The sequence below is a fragment of the Neovison vison genome, chromosome X, assembly GCF_020171115.1.
Source record: "Neovison vison isolate M4711 chromosome X, ASM_NN_V1, whole genome shotgun sequence".
NCBI lineage: Eukaryota > Metazoa > Chordata > Mammalia > Carnivora > Mustelidae > Neogale > Neogale vison.
The window spans coordinates 39,131,767-39,150,468 of NC_058105.1; the positions used below are offsets into that span (position 1 = coordinate 39,131,767).

Consider the following 18,702-nt stretch of genomic DNA (forward strand, 5'->3'; position numbering starts at 1 on the left):
ACCTATTCATGGGGTCCCACTCATCCTTAGGTTCTACACAGTTTTGGGTAGATTTACAACTCCAGAAAGAACCACCAAGAGTTTAGTAGACAATCAGAATGAGTGTTATAGGCACTTGGGCGAGTGTGCAAGGGCACTTCGGGGTGAATCTGTAGGAGTCCTGTGCCCTAAATCTATTTATGTGTAAGAGTTAACAGTGGTTTATGAAAGTGTACGCTGCATAGTTGCTTAGATCTTAGTGTATAGGTCTCTATGACCCTGAGCGTGAAGCTATGGAGATGCGTGGGAATGTTATGTGCAGAGGTGTCTGAAAGTGAGAAAGACGCCAGGCTGCCCAAGGTAGGGGGGATGATTGACAGCAGGCAGCCCCGCCCCTTTCCCCTCCATTCCTTCCTCTCCTGGTGTATGGAACTATCTTTTTTGAGTGCTGCAAGTTGTAGCGGGCACCGCTGACTGTTTCCCTTTGGGGCATTTCTAATCTAGAAGCTGAGTTTGGTTTCTTCCGAAGTGAGCTACTTCGCCCCCCTACCCGTCCTCCTGATTAAGGAAGCAGCCGCCAAGCATCAGCGTAGCCCTGATGAGCCCGGGCTGTGGAGCCGCTTAGCTGTCTCCGGGGACCCAGCTCTGGAGAAGCCGCAAGCATGCACCCTGGGTGAGCTGTTGCTGCCCTGAGCTCCCCTCCCTCTTTCCTACTTTGAGCTACTTTGCAGGACTGGGACTATACTTGTACTTATGTCATTGTAGAGGAAGGGGTGGGGGGCAGGCAGCCAAAAGGGGTCGGGGATTATGGCCAGACGTAGGACCCCGGAGCCTTGAGAGCCCATGTTATTCACACTTCTCCTGTTTTCAGGTTGTGGCTGCTCCTGGCTACGTTGTGCCTGACTGAGGAACTGGTAGGAGCTGTGAGTCTCTTCCCCCCACCCCCCCTTTTCTCTCCTCCTCCTTTGACCCCTTCCCATTCCACCTCTAGTGTTTGTGTAAGGGGGTTACAGAAGGTTGCACTGGGAAACAGTTCACATCAGTCTCCTTTCTAGTGGGAGTTAATGGGGTTCTTAGGAATAGCACAGCGTCACGCTTATGCCTTTGGGGCTCAGGCATCTTTCCGTCCCAAAACTTCCTAACGGGATGGGAAAATAAAAGTAGAAGACACAAGAGATAACACATTTCTGAGCCTCTTCCCAGAGGATTTTAAGCTGACTGACATCTGATGCTTTTCTGTGCATCTACCTCCAAGACAGAAGAAATGTAATTTCCCCTGGTCTACAAGAACATGAATTGGCACACAAATTTGATAGTGGGAGGAGAGCCCCAGGAGTGAGACTTGAAAGTGCCGTGAAAGTTATGGAAGTTAAACTTAAGTATTTGCTTGTGATCCTTTGACAGTACCAGATGACAACATCTAGACTCTTTAACTACCTGAACTGAACTAATAACACTAGATAATGTTCGGTTTCTGTCTGATGTTTCCTTTCACTGGTTTTCTGTGTCATCAGAAAGTTTGGAATACACAAAAAAATCTGCTGGCAGAAATAAAGTTAGCTGCTGAGTTCAAATGTGAAGTTGTTTGACTATCGAGTACTATTTCACTGCTCTATTTAATAAACTGTTAATAGCCAAAATCAAACACTGTATAGATGATAGATATTTACCTTGTGGATTTGACAATTTAAAATAATTGGCCATATTTGTAGTACTTGAAATATTTGTAAATACTATATTTATAGAGCCATACTTAATTCAATGCAATAAAATCAGCTAATATGTTTATGGGGAGAGGGAGGATTACTTTATCCTGGTATGTATCTTTAAGAAAATATCAGAATAAAGTGAAATGATGTCTCTTAAGAAAAGAGAATGATGCCAGAATACTTGACATCTTGGGCCACCCCCCCAACTCAGAACATCAGCTCTTATGTAAGTAAATTCTAGACTTTGTAAACAGGAGTATTGATCTACAATTCTGTGTACTTCTTCATCAGATTCCCCCAGTACACAAGTTTAGTTATAGGTTACCTTGAGGCTCAATACTACATTTATTGAAAATGCCAGGTTTTGATTAGTTAACAATTTGTCCAGGAATCTTGCCACTTATAAAAATGTTATGGCTGGGCAGCATACCCTCCAGCTAAACCTTTATTTTCAGATTCTAGCTGATTGTATTCAGTGTACTTTTGGGGAAAAGCATTAACAAATCATTCTAGATAGCTGGAATCTTCCCAAACACTGCATCTTATCTCTTGATATCCATAAAAGTCACTGGAGGATTATGCTTTAATTCTTAGAAGTATTGAGATGTGTCTCCAAAATCAAGCACTGCTTTGATGTATGGATTTCAGATTCTGTCTCATTGTTTTACAATGTCACCTGCTATATCAGTGTGAGTAACCCTGGTAAGACTAAAATAAACCTTGAGATACACGGACAATATTTTTTTTTACCTTATTTACATCCAGAGCTACTCCTTCACTGCTGTTTACTTCTGCATCATATCTTTGGCAGTGTAAAGCTAGGAGAGTTGCTGGATAAGTTCTCAAAAGGTGACTTTTCTGAGGGGAGGTTTTTTGTTTGTATTCCTTCTTTGTAGTAGATTCTCCTGTATATTGGGAAGTTCTCATCTCCTCTCAATTCCAGTTTATCCTCTGGGTTTGTAATGTCTTTCAACTTTCAAATGGCTTTAGCTCTTTGAATTCTCTGTACCTTGACTAATATTAATGAAAAAATAACTTTTAAGTAGATTGACAAGGAACTAGGTTGTACTTTTCTATAAGAAAGTGTGTTCACTGTGAACGTTAAGTTGCCAATAACAGAATCTTGGTGAGCATTTGAGATAGGGTCCTTTAGGTACTTTTGATTTCTCTTTGTCAGAGTTTATAAAGCAGTGCCACTTAAAGGATGGAAAGCTGAACGTTAAAACCTGGGATTAAAGAATGAGTTTCCATTAAATTTCTTTTAAAAGAGTGATGATCTTCAGTGAGGTGAAATGCTTGCACAATTTATCTGAATGAGATAGAGCCTAGGATTTCAGAATATCCATAATCATTTTTGGTTTTTAAGTACTTGAGGCATAGCACACAAAGATTTATTTAAACATAGTCTCTAACTTGCTAGGATTTTACTTTCTCAGACAATGCTGGTCATTATGTTTCTTAAAAGATAAGATACCTAATGATAAATTATTATCTGCATGTACCTGCATTATGTTAAAGAAAAGACTAGAAAGATTCATATCTCCCCATAGGCCAACACGTCTAGCAGTTAAAGTATGCAGCCAAAGTAGTCAAGGTCCTTATTTTTTCTTTCCAGTTTGCCTCAAATCTCCTTCTGTAAAAGCTCTAATACAACCAAGCATATTTAAAGTCAAAGCCTAGGGACTGTTATCTGGGTAGAGAAAAGGCAAAAGGGGGAGAAAACATATGTCTGTTTGTCCCCTTCTGCAAAGAGCATAGGTAAATCAAGGTCTGATTGAAATACAAGCTTCTTTCCTTAAAGTTGTGACTTGGCCAAGTTGGCCCTTTTCACTGTGATGTTCAGCCCTAATTGCAGCCATCAGAATATGAATAGAGTGTTAGGGATTTTCAGAGACAGAAAAAGTTTCTTCCTACTCTGAGGATCAAGAGGAATATTTACCTTATTTGAGGTTGTGTCTCTAAGAATTCTTTCTTCAAAAGAAACCAACCTTACTGAGATATAATTTAAGAAACCAACCTTACTGAGATACAATTTAAATAACATAAATTCACCCATTTTATGTATACAATTCAATGATTTTTAGTAAATTTGCCAAGTTGTGCAACTACCGCTATATCCAGTTTTAGAAGATTTTCATCATCCCAGTAAGATCCTTCATATCCAGTCACAGTTAATCCTCATTCCTACCCCTAACTCCAAGAGAACATGAATCTACTTTTCTACCTCTATAGATTTGTCTTTTCCAGGCATTTCATATAAAGAGAATAGAATCATATAATATGTGATCTTTTGTGTTTGGCATCTTTCACTTAGCATGATGTTTTTGAAGTTCTTTCATGTTGTAGCATATATCAGTATTTTACTCTACTGGTATTGGCATTTAATATTGGTATTTCATTATGGATATACCTCATTTTGTTTATGCATTCACCAGTTAATGGACATTGGGCTCTTTCTACTTTTGGGTTATTATGAATAATGCTGTTATGAACATTATCATCCAAATCTTTGTGTGGACATTCAATTTGCATTTCTTGAGTAGTTATGTAGGAATGGAATTGCTGGGTCATATGAAACAATTAAATTTATATTTATTTAAATATTTTGCCCATTTTAATATTCAGATGTCTTATTATTGAGTTTAAGAGTTCTTTGTATATTCTGGTTACAAGTCCATACATTACAACTTGCAGATATTTTCTCCCAATCTGTGGCTGATGGTTGGTCTTTTCATTTTCTTAATATGAAAATTTAAAGTAGTCTTCTGCTTTGCCTTCTAGCAAATATCCTATATCAGCTAGCTGTGAATAATCACAATATATAACATATATATGCATGTATATATGTACATAGAATATGTATCTTGGGTTGACTAAAGATACTGAAACATACATATGAGCACATCATCAAAGGAATCTTCAAATGACTACGTAAATGGTTAACACATAGATGATAATGTAGCTACACTATTGATAGGTCAAATACAAACATATTTTAAGACAAGAGAAGTGGGGAAATAGATATTATTTAATGTGCTACTAAAGAAGCACATTATAGAATTATAGAATTATTTATAGATTATCATATATTATATATTATTATAGAATTATTTATAGTTATTTATAATTATAGAATTACTTAATGTGCTACTAAAGAAGCACATTATAGATTTATAATTGTATATCACAAATTTGTTTTATTATATGTTTTGATTATTATATTTCAATATGATTGGTTTCCACTGTAATCCCATGTATTTTACTGAATACATTTAAAAAATTATTCTGAAAAAGAGTCCATAGTAGCCTTCACTATCCTGCCAAAGTAATCTATGACATGAAAAAAACCCTAGTTATGCAACTGGTTTTTAGAGTAAACAAATTGTCACTTTCTAAGGCTTGTTCAGGAATGAGGGCATTTGCATTTTCTACGCATACCAATAATCTATTTGAGTTTACAGAGTCTCCAGTAAATACACCCCTAGGTACTATAATCTTATACTCAAACCGGATCACAGGAGCAAAGTATACTGTTTCCCTAATGATTTCATTAATATAAGAATGAAACAATTCAACATCGTATTGTAAGTCCTAGTTAGAGCAATTAGGCAAGGAAAGAAATAAAGGCATCCAAATTGGACAAGAAGAAGTAAAACTGTCACTATTTGTAGATGACATATTATATAGAGACTCCATCAAAAAACCATTAGAACTAATAAATTCAGTAAAGTTTCAGGATACAAAATTAATACACAAAAGTGTATTGTATTTCTTTACACTATGAATGAACTATCAGAAAGAGAAATAAAGAAAACAATCCCATATTCAAGTGCATCAAAAAGAGTAAAATCCCACTGAGTAAGTTTAACCAAGAGGGTGAAAGACCTATACATTGAGAACAAGACATTGATAAAAGAAATTGAAGAAGACACAAACAAATGGAAATGTATTCAATGTTCATGGGTTGAAAATAATTAATATTGTTAGAATTTCCATACTACCCAAGCAATATATATAGTCTCAGTGCAATCCTTATCAAAATTCCAGTGTTATTTTTCACAAAAATATTACAAACAATTCTAAAATTCATATGGAACCACAAAAGACCTCAAATAGTCAAAGTAGTCTTAAGAAAGTAGAACAAAACTGAGGCATCACATGCCCTGATTTCAAACTATATTACAGAACTATAGTAATTAAAATAATATGGTGTTGTCATTAAAAAAAAAACAAACCTAGGTTAATGGAACAGAACACAGAGTCCAGAAATAAACTCATGCATATATGCTCAATTAATCTCTGACAAAGGAGCTAAGAATATACATACAATGGAGAAATGACAGTCTTCAATAAATGATGTTGAAAAAATTGGACAGCCACATGCAAAAGGATGAAACTGGATCAGTATCTTAGCTCATACCCCAAAATTAGTTCAAAATGGATCAAACACTTAAACAGAAGACCTGAGACCATTAAACTCCTAGAAGAAAACATAGGCAGTAAACTCCTTCACATAGGCCTTAGAGATGATTGTTTGAATCTGACATTAAAATAAACAAGTGAGACTCCATGAAACAAAAAAGCTTCCGCACAGCAAAAGAAATCAGTGAAATGAAGATGCAACCTACTGAAGGGAAGAAAATCACTGTAAGTCATATATCCAATATATCCAAAATATACAAAGAACTCATACAACTCAATAGCAAAAACACAAGCAGTCATATTTAAAAAATGGGCACAGGGTCTGAATAGACATTTTCCCAAAGAAGACATACAGATGACCAACAAGTACATAAAAGGGTGCTCAATATCATGAATCATCAGAGAAATGCAAATCAAAACCACAAAGAAATATCACTGCACACCTGTTAGGATGGCTAGTACCAAAAAGACAAGAGATGGGGTGCCTGGGTGGCTCATTTGGGTGGGTGCATCTGCCTTTGGCTCAGATCGTGATCCCAAGGGTCCTGGGATCAAGTCCTTCATCAAGCTCCTTGCTCATCAGGGAACCTACTTCTCCCTCTCCCTCTGCCTGACGCTCCCCCTGCTTGTGCTCTCTCTCTTTCTGTCAAATAAATAAATATTTTTTTTTTAAAAAAAGAGACAAGATATAACAAGTGTTGGCAAAGCTGTGGAGAAAAGAAAACCCTTGTACGCTGTTAGTAGGAATGTGAATTGGTGTGACCACTATGGAAAGCAGTAATGAAGTTCCTCAGAAATTAAAAATAGAACTACCATGTGATCCAGGAATTCTACTTCTGGGTATTTACCCAAAGAAAGTGGAAACACAAATTTGGAAATATACGTATACCCTCATGTTCACGGCAGCATTATGTACAATAGTGAAGAGGTGCAAATAACTTAATTATCCATTGACAGATGCTAAAGAATTTGGGAGTGCCTGGGTGGCTCATTCATTAAGTGTCTGCCTTCAGCTCGGGTCATTGTCCCAACGTCCTGGGATGGAGCCCTGAGCCCTGCATTGGGCTCCCTGCTCAGCTTGAAGCCTGCTTTTCCTCTCCCATGCCCCATGCTTGTATCCCCCCCCCTCACTCTCTCTGTCAAATAAATAAATAAAATCTTTAAAAAAGAAAAGAATTTGTAGTGCACAATGGAATATTATTTGGTCAAAAAGAATGAAATTTTGCCATTTGCAACAACAGGGATTGGCCTCAAGGACATTATGTTAAATGAAATAAGTCAGAGAGAGAGAGACAAATAACATATATAAATCTTAAATGCGAAATGTAAAAAAAGAAAAACCAGGCTCATAGATACTGTGAACAGATTGGTGATTGCAAGAAGCAGAGAGTAGGGGGTGGGAAAAATGGGTGAACTGAGGTTTTTATATTTAAAAGAATGAAACAAATAGATTGACATCAATTATCAACATGTGTTGGTTTTTACTTGCCTCAGTTATGTAGATAGTTCCATAATTTCACCACCATTCTTGCAGGATGAACTTGTCCTATCCTCTATAGATGACAGACATACACATATAGAAATAACATATTAGGAAAGTGCCATTCTGTATTAAACTATCAAGTCCTTTTAAGCTGACTAAATGTCCCAATGAGGGAGATCATAGGGCTCTAACTTGTTTTAAAATCTAATTAAATGTATATAAAAGACCCAATAAGCATGTTCAAAGGAAACTGGCCATGGCAAAATTAGCTAAGAACAATTATCCACTCTCTTACCATCTTTTTTTTTTTTTACACCATCTTTAATCAATCCCTCTCCTAGGACTTCTCTGGTCTACAAATAATAGTAAAGTCTCTTCCATTATAAAAACAAATAATAATACAAAAAACATAGCTTTATTTTTCTCCGTAACTCTAACCTCCTCAATCCTATTACCACCAAATTCCCACTCATTGTCTACTCTTCTTCAACAACCACTTATCCCTAAGCCTATTACAGTCTAGACAGGCTACTCTCCAAAATTTCCCTCTTTCAAGTTACTAACGGCAGCCTAACTATCAAGCCCAATGGATTCTTTTCATTCTATCTGACAACCTATCGGGGGTTTTCCCCAGGTTTATTGAGAAATAACTGACATACATCACTGGATTGCTTACAGCATGATGATTTAATTTATACATGTTGTGAAATGATTACTGCAATAGGTTTGGCAAACATACATCTTATATAGATACAATAAGAAGAAAAGAAAGAAAAATGTTTTAAAAATGTCCCTTTGTGATAAGAATTCTTAGGACTTATTCTCATCACCTTTCCTATATGGCATACAGCAGTGTTAGCTAGAGTCATCATGTTGTACATTACATCCTGATTTACCTTGTAACTGAAAAGTTCGTGCCTTTGGAACACCTTCCTCCAATTCTCCCTCCCCTCATCCTCTGCCTCTGGCAACTGGAAGTCTGATCTCTCTACTGTAGTGCTTTGCATTTTCCAGTTATTCTGAAACTGCCTTTCCTTCTTTTTTTTTTAAAAAAAAAAGATTTTGTTTATTTATTTGACAGACAGAGATCGCAAGTAGGCAGAGAGGCAGGCAGAGAGAGAGGAGGAAGCAGGTTCCCTGCAGAGCAGAGAGCCCCATGTGGGACTCGATCCCAGGACCCTGAGATCATGACCTGAGCCGAAGGCAGAGGCTTTGACCCACTGAGCCACCCAGGCGCCCACCTTTCCTTCTTTGACTTTCAAGACACTATGTCTCATTGTTGCTCCTTGTACTTCTCTGATATTTTTATTTTATTCATTCAACATTTATTTGTTGAGAAAGCACTGTATTCTGAAGAGTGTGTCAGGCTCTGATGACACAGTGGTGAACAAATCAAGTGTATCTTTGCTGTCATGGAGCCTATAACGTTCAATACTCTCTGGTCCTAAAATGGGGCTTTTTTGTTGTTGTTGTTCTCAGCATGTTATCCTTTGCCTTCTTGTTGCCCCAACAAGTTTAACTCTGACTCCTATACATTGATGACTATAAATTTATATTTCCAGCCCAGACAAGTCTTTTGAGCTCCAAATCTATATTTCCAATTACCTAGTCAGCTTAGATCTCAATTAGTTGATACATACAGAACACTTAAAACAATATCTGGAGATGCCTGGATGGCCTCCTTTGGTTAAGTGTGGACTCTTGATTTTGGCTCAGGTCATGATCTCAGGGTCCTGAGGTGGAGCCATGCATCGGGCATGGCACTATGCATGGATCCTGCTTGGGATTCTCTTTCTTCCTCTCCCTCTGCCCCTCCCCTGGCACTTGCTCTCTCTCTTTCTCTCTAGAATTAATTAACTAATTAATTAAAAATTTATATAAAACAATGCCTGGAGCACTCAAGCAAAACCAGCTATTACTATTTTCTATTGCCCCAAATAAAATGTGTCCAAAAATGAAACTGTTTCCCAATCCTTTCCATGACACTCCAACCTCCCGCTCTCATTTTTTTTTTAAAGATTTTACTTATTTATTTGACAGACAGAGATCACAAGCAGGCAGAGAGGCAGGCAGAGAGAGAGAGGAGGAATCAGGCTCCCCGCTGAGCAGAGAGCCCCATGTGGGGCTCGATCCCAGGACCCTGGGACCATGACCTGAGCCGAAGGCAGAGGCTTTAACCCACTGAGCCACCCAGGCACCCCCCGCTCTCATTTTTTTAATCTTTGTAAATATCACCATCTCCCCAGTTTCAAGCAAGAAACTATAGAATCGGCTACTAACTCTTACTATCTCCATCCTTCTCACCAAGCTCCAATAGTTTTACCAAAAATCTGCAGAATCTAGATTGGTTCCAAACCTCATCATCATATATCAACAGCCTCTTAACTACTTTTGCTAACTCCTGACTACATTCTAATCTCTATGTGGCCACCAAAGTATTTTACTAACAGTAAACCCAATTATGTTATCTCCAGATTTCATAACTTTGTTGGCTTTTTGTTTCTTCCAGTATTAAAATGCATACTTCTTAGCTTGCCATAATATTTAAGAGCTTTCATTTTCTGGCCTCAAGTACCTTTCCAGCCTCGTGTCTGTGTGTTCTTTCCTGCCAACCCTCCTTCTCAGTGTGTTTTTTCCTGCCAACCTTCCTTCTCAAGCTCATAGTGTAACTTACAGTTCATTCAGATTGAATGTCTCTCCATTTCCAAACTACCTTGTATTCTTTCCCACATCTTTGCATTTGCATATGCTGTCCTCCTGATCTAGAATGTCTCTCCATTATTTACACTTTCTCCTCTACCTAGTGAACTCCTACTCGATCTTTAATACCCAGATAAAATGTTATTTCTTCTATGAAACCATCCCAGACCTCTTTAGAAAGAAGTCATTCTTCTTTCCCCTGGATTCTAAGGCTCTTTGGGACTATTTGGTAGCATCTGCCATGTAGTCATGATAGTTCTGTGTTTATATATCTGTGTTGCCCCCTTCAGCCTTGTACATACAATATCCAGGATATGACCAAGCATTTAGTAGTGGATTGAAAGATGACTTTCGAATGAGTAAGCAGATTTATTCCTAGTGGCCTGCAGCAACTGCATTTTCCTTATCTGTCTTGGCAATTACTACTGTTAACTCTAATAACAATTGCTTCGATGGCAAAATAACCATTTTTTGATGGTATAATGTTTAAGAGAAAGGACTCTGGAATCACACTTCTGTTTGAATACTGCCTCTGTCCACTGACACTTCCTACCTGTGTGACTTAGGGCAACTCATTTTACCTTTTGGAGACTCAATTTTCTCATCAGTAAAAATAGGGCAATAGCACCTTCCTCCTGAGAGTAGTGTGCGATTCAGAAGAAAAAACATATATGACATTACCATTCACAAGGTAAGTGCTAAATCCCTACTCTACAACCCCCCACAGGTATTCTTTATTTCTTTTATTGCTGACAGAAAATTTAAAAAAGATTCCTCGATTTTGGCAACTGATATATGGCAAGGTGAGAAAAAGGAAGATGTCAGAGAAGACTCCCTCACCCATAGAATGTACGTCTGGAAGGATGGCTATGTTTCCCAGTTGTCCTTCTTATCTCCCTTCCACCTCTTTAATAATGACATATAATTTCTAGTGCCTTAAGTTGGCAAAGTATTCTTCTCAGTTATAGAAGCAACTGTGTGAAAGCAACCCTGTGAAATACACAGGGCAAATATTCTCAGCCCAGAGAGATGAACTGATTTACCCAAGAGCACAGATCCAGCCAATGGCAAAATTGGGGTTAAAACCGACTACTGTGCTGTCTCTTGACTTCAGGCATTTTATCATCTCTTATCTGGACTCCTACAACAGACCTGACTGTTCTTCTGGTTTCAGTCTTCCACTGCCTCCTACCTTTGTTCCCAATAACCATCCTCTGCAAGCAAAGGACCTATTCTAAAACATAAATATTATTGTGCTGCTCCAATATTTGTGAAAGCTGACTGTACCCATCGTCATTTGGCCCTGCCTACCCATCCCACTCCATCTGCTGTCACTGTTCTCATACTGATGTTTAGATCACAGTTATACTTTTGGTGTTGGCTCAACATGCCATGCATCATCAGTCCTCCTGCTTTTCCTTCTGTTTGAAACACCCTTCTCTTCTCCTCCCCTGTTTTCCTCCTGTGTCTGCAGATGGACATATTATTCTTCCCTTCAGGCCCACTCTAGTGAATAATTTTCTGGAGTGTCTCCTTTCTATTCTTCTATTCCTCCTTGTGTTTTTCCTCCTTTCCTTCCTTCAAAAAATTGGTATTTCATGCCTACCATGTGCCAAACACTGTGGTCATCCCTGTGGTTTGAAGGACCATGCCAAGCACTAGGTGGCTAGAGCCTGGGGAGGGGGAAGCTCAGGGAGGTTGGCAGAGCATGGTGTAAGATGAGGCTGGAGGACTAGGAAAGAGCAAGACCTGCCCTACACTCTTTTTGCTCCCTGACTCCCCAGAGCACATACCTAATGCCTGTAAGAAGATCTGTTTCTCTAGATGGAGGATGATAGACGTTAAGGTTATTGCTGATCACCTACTCTGTGTCCAGCACTGACAAACTCTTTATGCATGGAGGGCTCGCTTCTGTGGCACACAGATGCCTGTTCCAAGTTTATAAAATGTGGGAAAGCCATGAGGCATATGTCTCTTCTCGAGCTCTTTTTGGGTTCCATGTTTAAGTCTGGAGGTCTATTTCTCTATTTATTTTTTCATTTATGGATTATAGTGTGGTTAAAAATTTAAAAAAAAATCTGGAGCCAAATGTTCCTAGGTTCAAATCTAGACTCCAACACTAACTATGGCCTTAGGACAAATCACTACATTATTAGCTATAAAATCATTGCTGAGGTTATCCTTCTCTAATCATCACTGTGACTGCCTATATACCGGAAATGAGTGGTGAGCCCATTTGGGGGACACATGACAGTAAATTGCTAAGATATTTGTTGAATTTATTTTTCAAGCTTCCTAGGAGAGAAGAAGGGTTAGAATTGGTACATTTGATCTAGTTTCCTCCAAAGCCACCTCTACCTCTGCTGTCCTACCTTTGTGACCCCTTGCAGAGACCAGGGTCCCACCTGAAGATTATGTCTGAAGGGATCTCCCCAGGCATCTTTGAAGTCCCAGTTCTCCTTTGTCTAGCAACAATAGGGCTAGTTTGCCAGTATCTTTCAATCTGGTTCACTTGTACCAGGCAGGAGTTGGTGCTCTCCAGTGGAAATTTCCCTGGCCAAAAAGCTCTATAAGATTTACCTCCTAGAGATCAAGCTTTCCCAGAAATGTCTGGGACTGCTGGTCAAGAGGCTGAATTGGTCCTTTGGGAGACAGATTTTCTGCTGAGGAGGGGATGAAAGTTAAGTGGGATTTCTCCTTGTTCTCTAATCTTTGAACGACCATTTTTCTTTACCCAGAGGGAAGAGGGTCGTCAGAGAAAAATCTAATATGCCTAGAATCTAAACTCTGTGAGTGTAGCAGATCCCTTAAAGATGAGGATTAACTTTAGACTTATGAGATTTATGGGACCTTGCCTTGGAGATAAGATTAAGTTTCATAAATACTTACCAGCACCTAGCATGCAAGTAGATACCACAGCATGCCTAGAGATAATAATGTTCATGTTGATGTTGATAATGATGTAGAAAAAGAATTACTAGAGCATTTTTCAAAATTTCCAGCAGTAGACCCTTTTCTCCCCAAACAAAATTTCATATGATCCCCCATATAGAATCCAAAGCAAAATAGCTGTTTTGCCAGGAAGTCAACGTTTTTTTTAACATTTATATATTTGTAAACTCAGTAAGAAGGAAGAGACTGAGAAAGAACAAAAACAAAAACATCTGAAATTGAGAGTATGAGCAGTCTTCGTCTCCAGTTTCTGTTTTATTTTGGTTGTATAGTGTGGAGAAAATTGTGTGTACCCAAATAGTGGACATCATGGGATGAGAGCTTTTTTGTTTAATACTTGGTCTTGCTATGTCAAGCAACACTTGGTCCTGCTATGTTATGTTTAACACTTCAGTTAAACAGATGTAGCAAGAAAATCTATATTTTCAGGTCTACAGACACTACTTTCTTCTCTCACTTCTCTCTCTCACACAGGCACATAAATACACAGTGTTAACTTGGCAAAACACATTAACATAAATGGTGGTTTCCGATGAGTAAATGTTTGGTATACAACCCATTTGGATGCCGCATGCTGTGTTTTATTACAGTTTTTAAATTGTTTAAAATACATTTTTCACATGAAATTAAAATCAGATGTTGTGGAGCTGTCGAGATACCACCATGATTTTAAAACACTGAATTATGTAATAACTGGGCATTAAACTTCATAGGACAGAATGAGGAGCCATAGAAGATGAAAGAAGAAAGAGGTCCTTATGGGTTGTAATTGGGGAAGGTTTTGCAGAAGTAGGATTTGTGCCAGGCCTTAAGGGATAAGTAGAAAATGAGTGATAAAGGCAGATACTGTATGTTCTCTGTGTTCCCGGACATCTCTGATTGCAAGCTTTCTTCAGGTCTTTAGAAATCTATTTGTCAGGAAACATGACTCAACTTTGATTTAAAAAGGTAGCCTATTGAATCCTCAGAGAGACATCTTATCAGAGCCTGAACAAAAATATGGAGGAGGTATCAGGGTGCAGCGCCTTTGAGGAAATTAGGAAAAGGCCCTTTCCTCTCGGCAGTCATAGTTCCCTGCCATATCTCACTCCTTGCTGAACAGTGAGCCATCTGGATTCCAGTTCCCACTTGTGCTCACAGTCAAGTTTCCTTTTGCAGGAGACCCCATAAACAAGCATACACTGTGGACCTAGCAGGAATGAATATGGTTAAGTGGGGGACAGGAGAAGAGCAGTGGAGGGAAATGACTATGGGTAGTTGGAGCAGGGTGAGGCCATGGAAGTCTTAAAAGCGAGGCAGAGAAAAGAATTGGGTGACAAAGCGCTGTCCTGAATTCTATGGTCAGTGGATCTTTTGCCCATTCTTAGACCAGACAATTTGCCTGTACATATAACTCCCTATATAGTATATATCAAACATAAATACACATATCAAGTGTCTTCTTTTTTATTTACATTTTTGTTATAAAGACAAATACTAGCTTTAATCAGTTTTGTTTTGTTTTGTTTTTGTCTTTAGTTTTCTTCCTCTATGTATTATGCTCCTAAATCACTACTTTTATCCTTCCCCTGCTTAAGAAGTTGTAACATCAGGACATCTGGGTGGCTCAGTGGGTTAAGCCTCTGGCTTCGGCTGAGGTCATGATCCTGGGGTCCTGTATCGGGCCCCTTGCTCAGTGGAAAGTCTCTTTCACCCTCTGCCACTCCTCCCACTCATTGTCTTTCACTCTCTTGCTTGTTCTCTCTCTGTCAAATAAGTAAATAAATTCTTTTAAAAAAGTAGTTGTAACTTCATCTAGATGCCTCCTCAATTAAAAAATTCAGTTTCTCAGGGCACCTGGATGGCTCAGTGGATCATGACCTGAGCTGAAGGCAGAGGCTTAACCCACTGAGCCACCCAGAAGCCCCTAAAAGTCACTCCTTAATCAGTAAAACTGAACTGCTTCCCTTGAGTTCTTCATGGAACTACCAGTAGCATCTTACCCTTGACTCACTTGTCCTTCTAGACTCTCTCCTTCTGCACTTTGTGGACATTCTTCTGTTTCCTCATTTGAAAAATATCAGAGCTACCTCTTATGGTGGTGAGGATTAGCTATAACGTTCATAAAGTGCCTCATCGTTGTATGTGCTTCGGGAAATTGTAGCTACTATTGGCATTTCATTCTCATAGCACTGTGGTGCAGCTTATCATCTCCCAGCTCCCCGCCCCCCCCCAATTTAAGGCATTGCTAATGGACAGAGATCATGCCAAGAAGACAGTCTGTAATTACCACCAGCTTCCTGCCGTGCTGTTTGCTAGCCTTTTCTTAGCCCCTATACCTATTAATAGTCCTGGTTAGGGCAGGTTCCATGATCTCTAGAATCTTAAGGAGAAAATAATTTAGATGGAGACCATTGAGCCTTACATTACATACAGATATACTTTTAATTTCATCCCCCAACATTTGTGATACTCTTCTCAGCCTGGTCACCTTTAAGAGCCTCCAGTGGGGAAAAGGTAATTCTTCCTTCCTTGTTCATTCAGCTTTTTTGCCCACTCTGCTACTAAATAGACAGACAAAATGAAGGTGCCAGCTCTGTTATGGAGGACACCTGCTGGCTACAAACTGGCCCAGAGCCTGTTATTCTGGACAGGCCATTGAAGAGCCATATGACTTTCAGTCACTATTTACTTGGAGCAGAATGAGAGCAAGGATTTATATCAAGTTACCAGTCTCTTGAGCCTGCCCTGTCCCGAGTTGTCCTCTTTATTTTTCATGTCCACTAATAGCTGCCAGTAACAGTGACATACTTCTGTTCATATCCATAAAGGAACCTTATGATATTTCAGGACACAAGCCTCTGAAAAGCACCAAGACCCTTAACTGGGACTCGTCTGATGAGAGAAAAGCAATCAAGCTCTTTTCACCCCCCTCTGTTAGGAAGAGTGCTTGGCCTCGTAACTGCCATCCCTCAGTCAGAATAAGACAGGTTATGTTGCTACAGCAAATGACTCCCAACATCACAGTGGCTTAAAATAACAAAAGTTTATTTTTTGTTTACACTGCATATCTATCATGGGTCAAATGGGGGACATGATGTGGTCCTCAAACTTGGACCAAAATGGAGCAGCTGTCATCTGGAACATCATTCATTATGTGACAGAGGGAAAGAGAGCTCTGAACGTCTCACCCTGTGCCACCAATTAAATCTTATTTATCCAGCAGACACGTGTCATTTTTTTTTTCATTTATCATTGGAGAGCTTTGCAATTGGAGACCAGAAAGTGCAATCCTACCATGTCTGCTGAAGGTGGAGAGCTGAAAATAGTCAGTCACACTGTTACTTCATGTGCCCTGTGGGAAGACATCGCTGGTCTCACCAGCCCGGTCCCTTTCCCTGGGATCATCTTACTAAATCACTTCCTTTCGATTTCACTCATTCCTGTTTTCTTGCTTCTGCAGAAATCAAGCTACTTCTTATGAGTTTGATCATTATTGTTCAAACCATAGGCTGTGTTGTTTAATGCAAGGTGTTTTTTGCCCCCTTGATTTCAATCCCTTCTGCCTCTTTGGTGTCCCTGTAGTGCAGCACTGTATGCTGCAGTGGTATACAAAGGTGTTAACCCAGAATAATTTTATTTCAATAACATGCTCTTTTTAAATTTCTACTTAATTTTTAATTAACATTTAATATATTAGTTGTTTCAGAGGTACAAGTCGATGATTCATCAGTCTTATATAATACCCAGTGTTCATTATATCACATGGACTCCTTAATGTCCATCACCCAGTTACCCCATCCCTCCACCATCCACCCCTCCATCAACCCTCAGTTTGCTTCGTGAGATTAAGAGTCTCTTATGGTTTTTCTCCCTCCTGATCCCATCTTGTTTCATTTTTTTCTTCCCTACTCCCCATAAGCCCCTGTCCTGCCTCTCCAATTCCTCATATCAGTGAGATCATATGATAATTGTCTTTCTCTGATTGACTTATTTAACTTAACATTATACCCTCTAGTTCCATCCATGTCGTAGCAGATCATTTTTGATGGCTGAGTAATATTCCATTGCATATGTGTGTGTGTGTGTGTGTGTGTGTGTGTGTGGTGTGTGTGTGTGTGTGTGTGAGACATCTTCTTTATCCATTCATCTGTTAATGGACATCTAGGTTCTTTCCATGGTTTGGCTATTGTGGACATTGCTGCTATAAACGTTCAGGTTCACGTGCCCCTTTGGATCACTACATTTGTATCTTTAGGGTAAATACCCAGTAGTGCAATGGCTGAGTCATAGGGTACCTCTATTGTCAACTTTCTGAGGAACCTCCATATTGTTTTCCAGAGTGGATGCACCAGCTTGCTTTCTCACCAGCAGTGTAGGAGCGTTCCCCTTTCTCCACATCCTTGCCAACTTCTGTTGTTTCCTGACTTGTTAATGTTTAAAATGCTGTCTTTTAGACTCTTCCTCACCTCTTGCTGTTTACTGTTAGAGTAACAGAAGAGCTATAATTCTGTGATCCTCTGACAATGGGATGGGGTTAAATGACTTGCCTGAGGGCAGGTAGGTTGTTGGTATCAGAGGAGCCTGAACTAGAACTCAGGTTTTCTGACTCAGCATCTGTTTTCTTTTTATTACACCGGGTCCTATTTTAAAGAAAGTTATATAACTGGCAGCTGTGTAATTTACTCCAGAGATGACTGGTAACAACAGAATCTGGTCTTTAATCTTACACAGAAAGAATTTTCCATTTAAACATCTCCTTTTGAGGGGTGCCTGGGTGGCTCAGTGGGTTAAAGCCTCTGCCTTCGGCTCAGGTCATGATCTCAGGCTCCTGGGATCGAGCCCCGCATCGGGCTCTCTGCTCAGCGGGGAGCCTGCTTCCTCCTGTCTCTCTGCCTACTTGTGATTTCTGTCTGTCAAATAAAAAAAATAAAATCTTTAAAAAAAAAAAGATATTTCCTTAAAAAAAAAAATCTCCTTTTGAGTATTTCAATGTATTCCATGTCATAAAATCAGATTCCTGAGATTCCTATGCCAATACATTTGTATTCTTTCTTTAAGCAAACAAACTAGCCCTGAGTGAATCAATGACACGATCTTGATTATCTGTAAAACTCAAACAAATAAGGACTTTCAGCACCTCTGCTGCATCCCAATCTAGAATAAGGCATTGCGTACATTGTGTTAGTGCAGGTTTGTTTCTTACTAGTATTCGGAATGTGATACAATGTTCAAGGATTAAAACTACAAATAACATCAAAAGCCTAGTGAGAGTACTATTGCATGTGCTGTGTCTGCCTGTCTCAATTTGTCAAAAAAATTTTTTTAGACTTCTTGAAGCTCTGTTTTTTTAAAAAATATTTAATTTATTATTTGTCAGAGAGAGAGAGCAAACACAAGCAGGGCAAGCAGCAAACAAAAGCAGACTCCCCACTGAGCAGGGAACCTGATGCGGAGCTTGATCCCAGGACCCCGGGG

At 39.1% G+C, this 18,702-nt stretch overlaps 1 protein-coding gene across 4 annotated transcripts in view; it reads left to right on the forward strand.

Annotated features, from left to right (window-relative positions):
* Positions 1-18,702, forward strand: part of LOC122897668 (collagen alpha-6(IV) chain-like) — a 277,766-nt gene that overhangs the window by 1,539 nt on the left and 257,525 nt on the right. For 3 of the 4 annotated variants that reach the window (XM_044236041.1, XM_044236040.1, XM_044236043.1), the window contains exons 2-3: positions 484-652; positions 851-902. In XM_044236041.1, the coding sequence (XP_044091976.1) occupies positions 642-652; positions 851-902 (63 nt within the window). In that variant the 5' untranslated portion in view covers positions 484-641. The remainder of the gene's footprint in view (positions 1-483; positions 653-850; positions 903-18,702) is intronic. The other variant, XM_044236042.1, reaches the window with a different exon arrangement.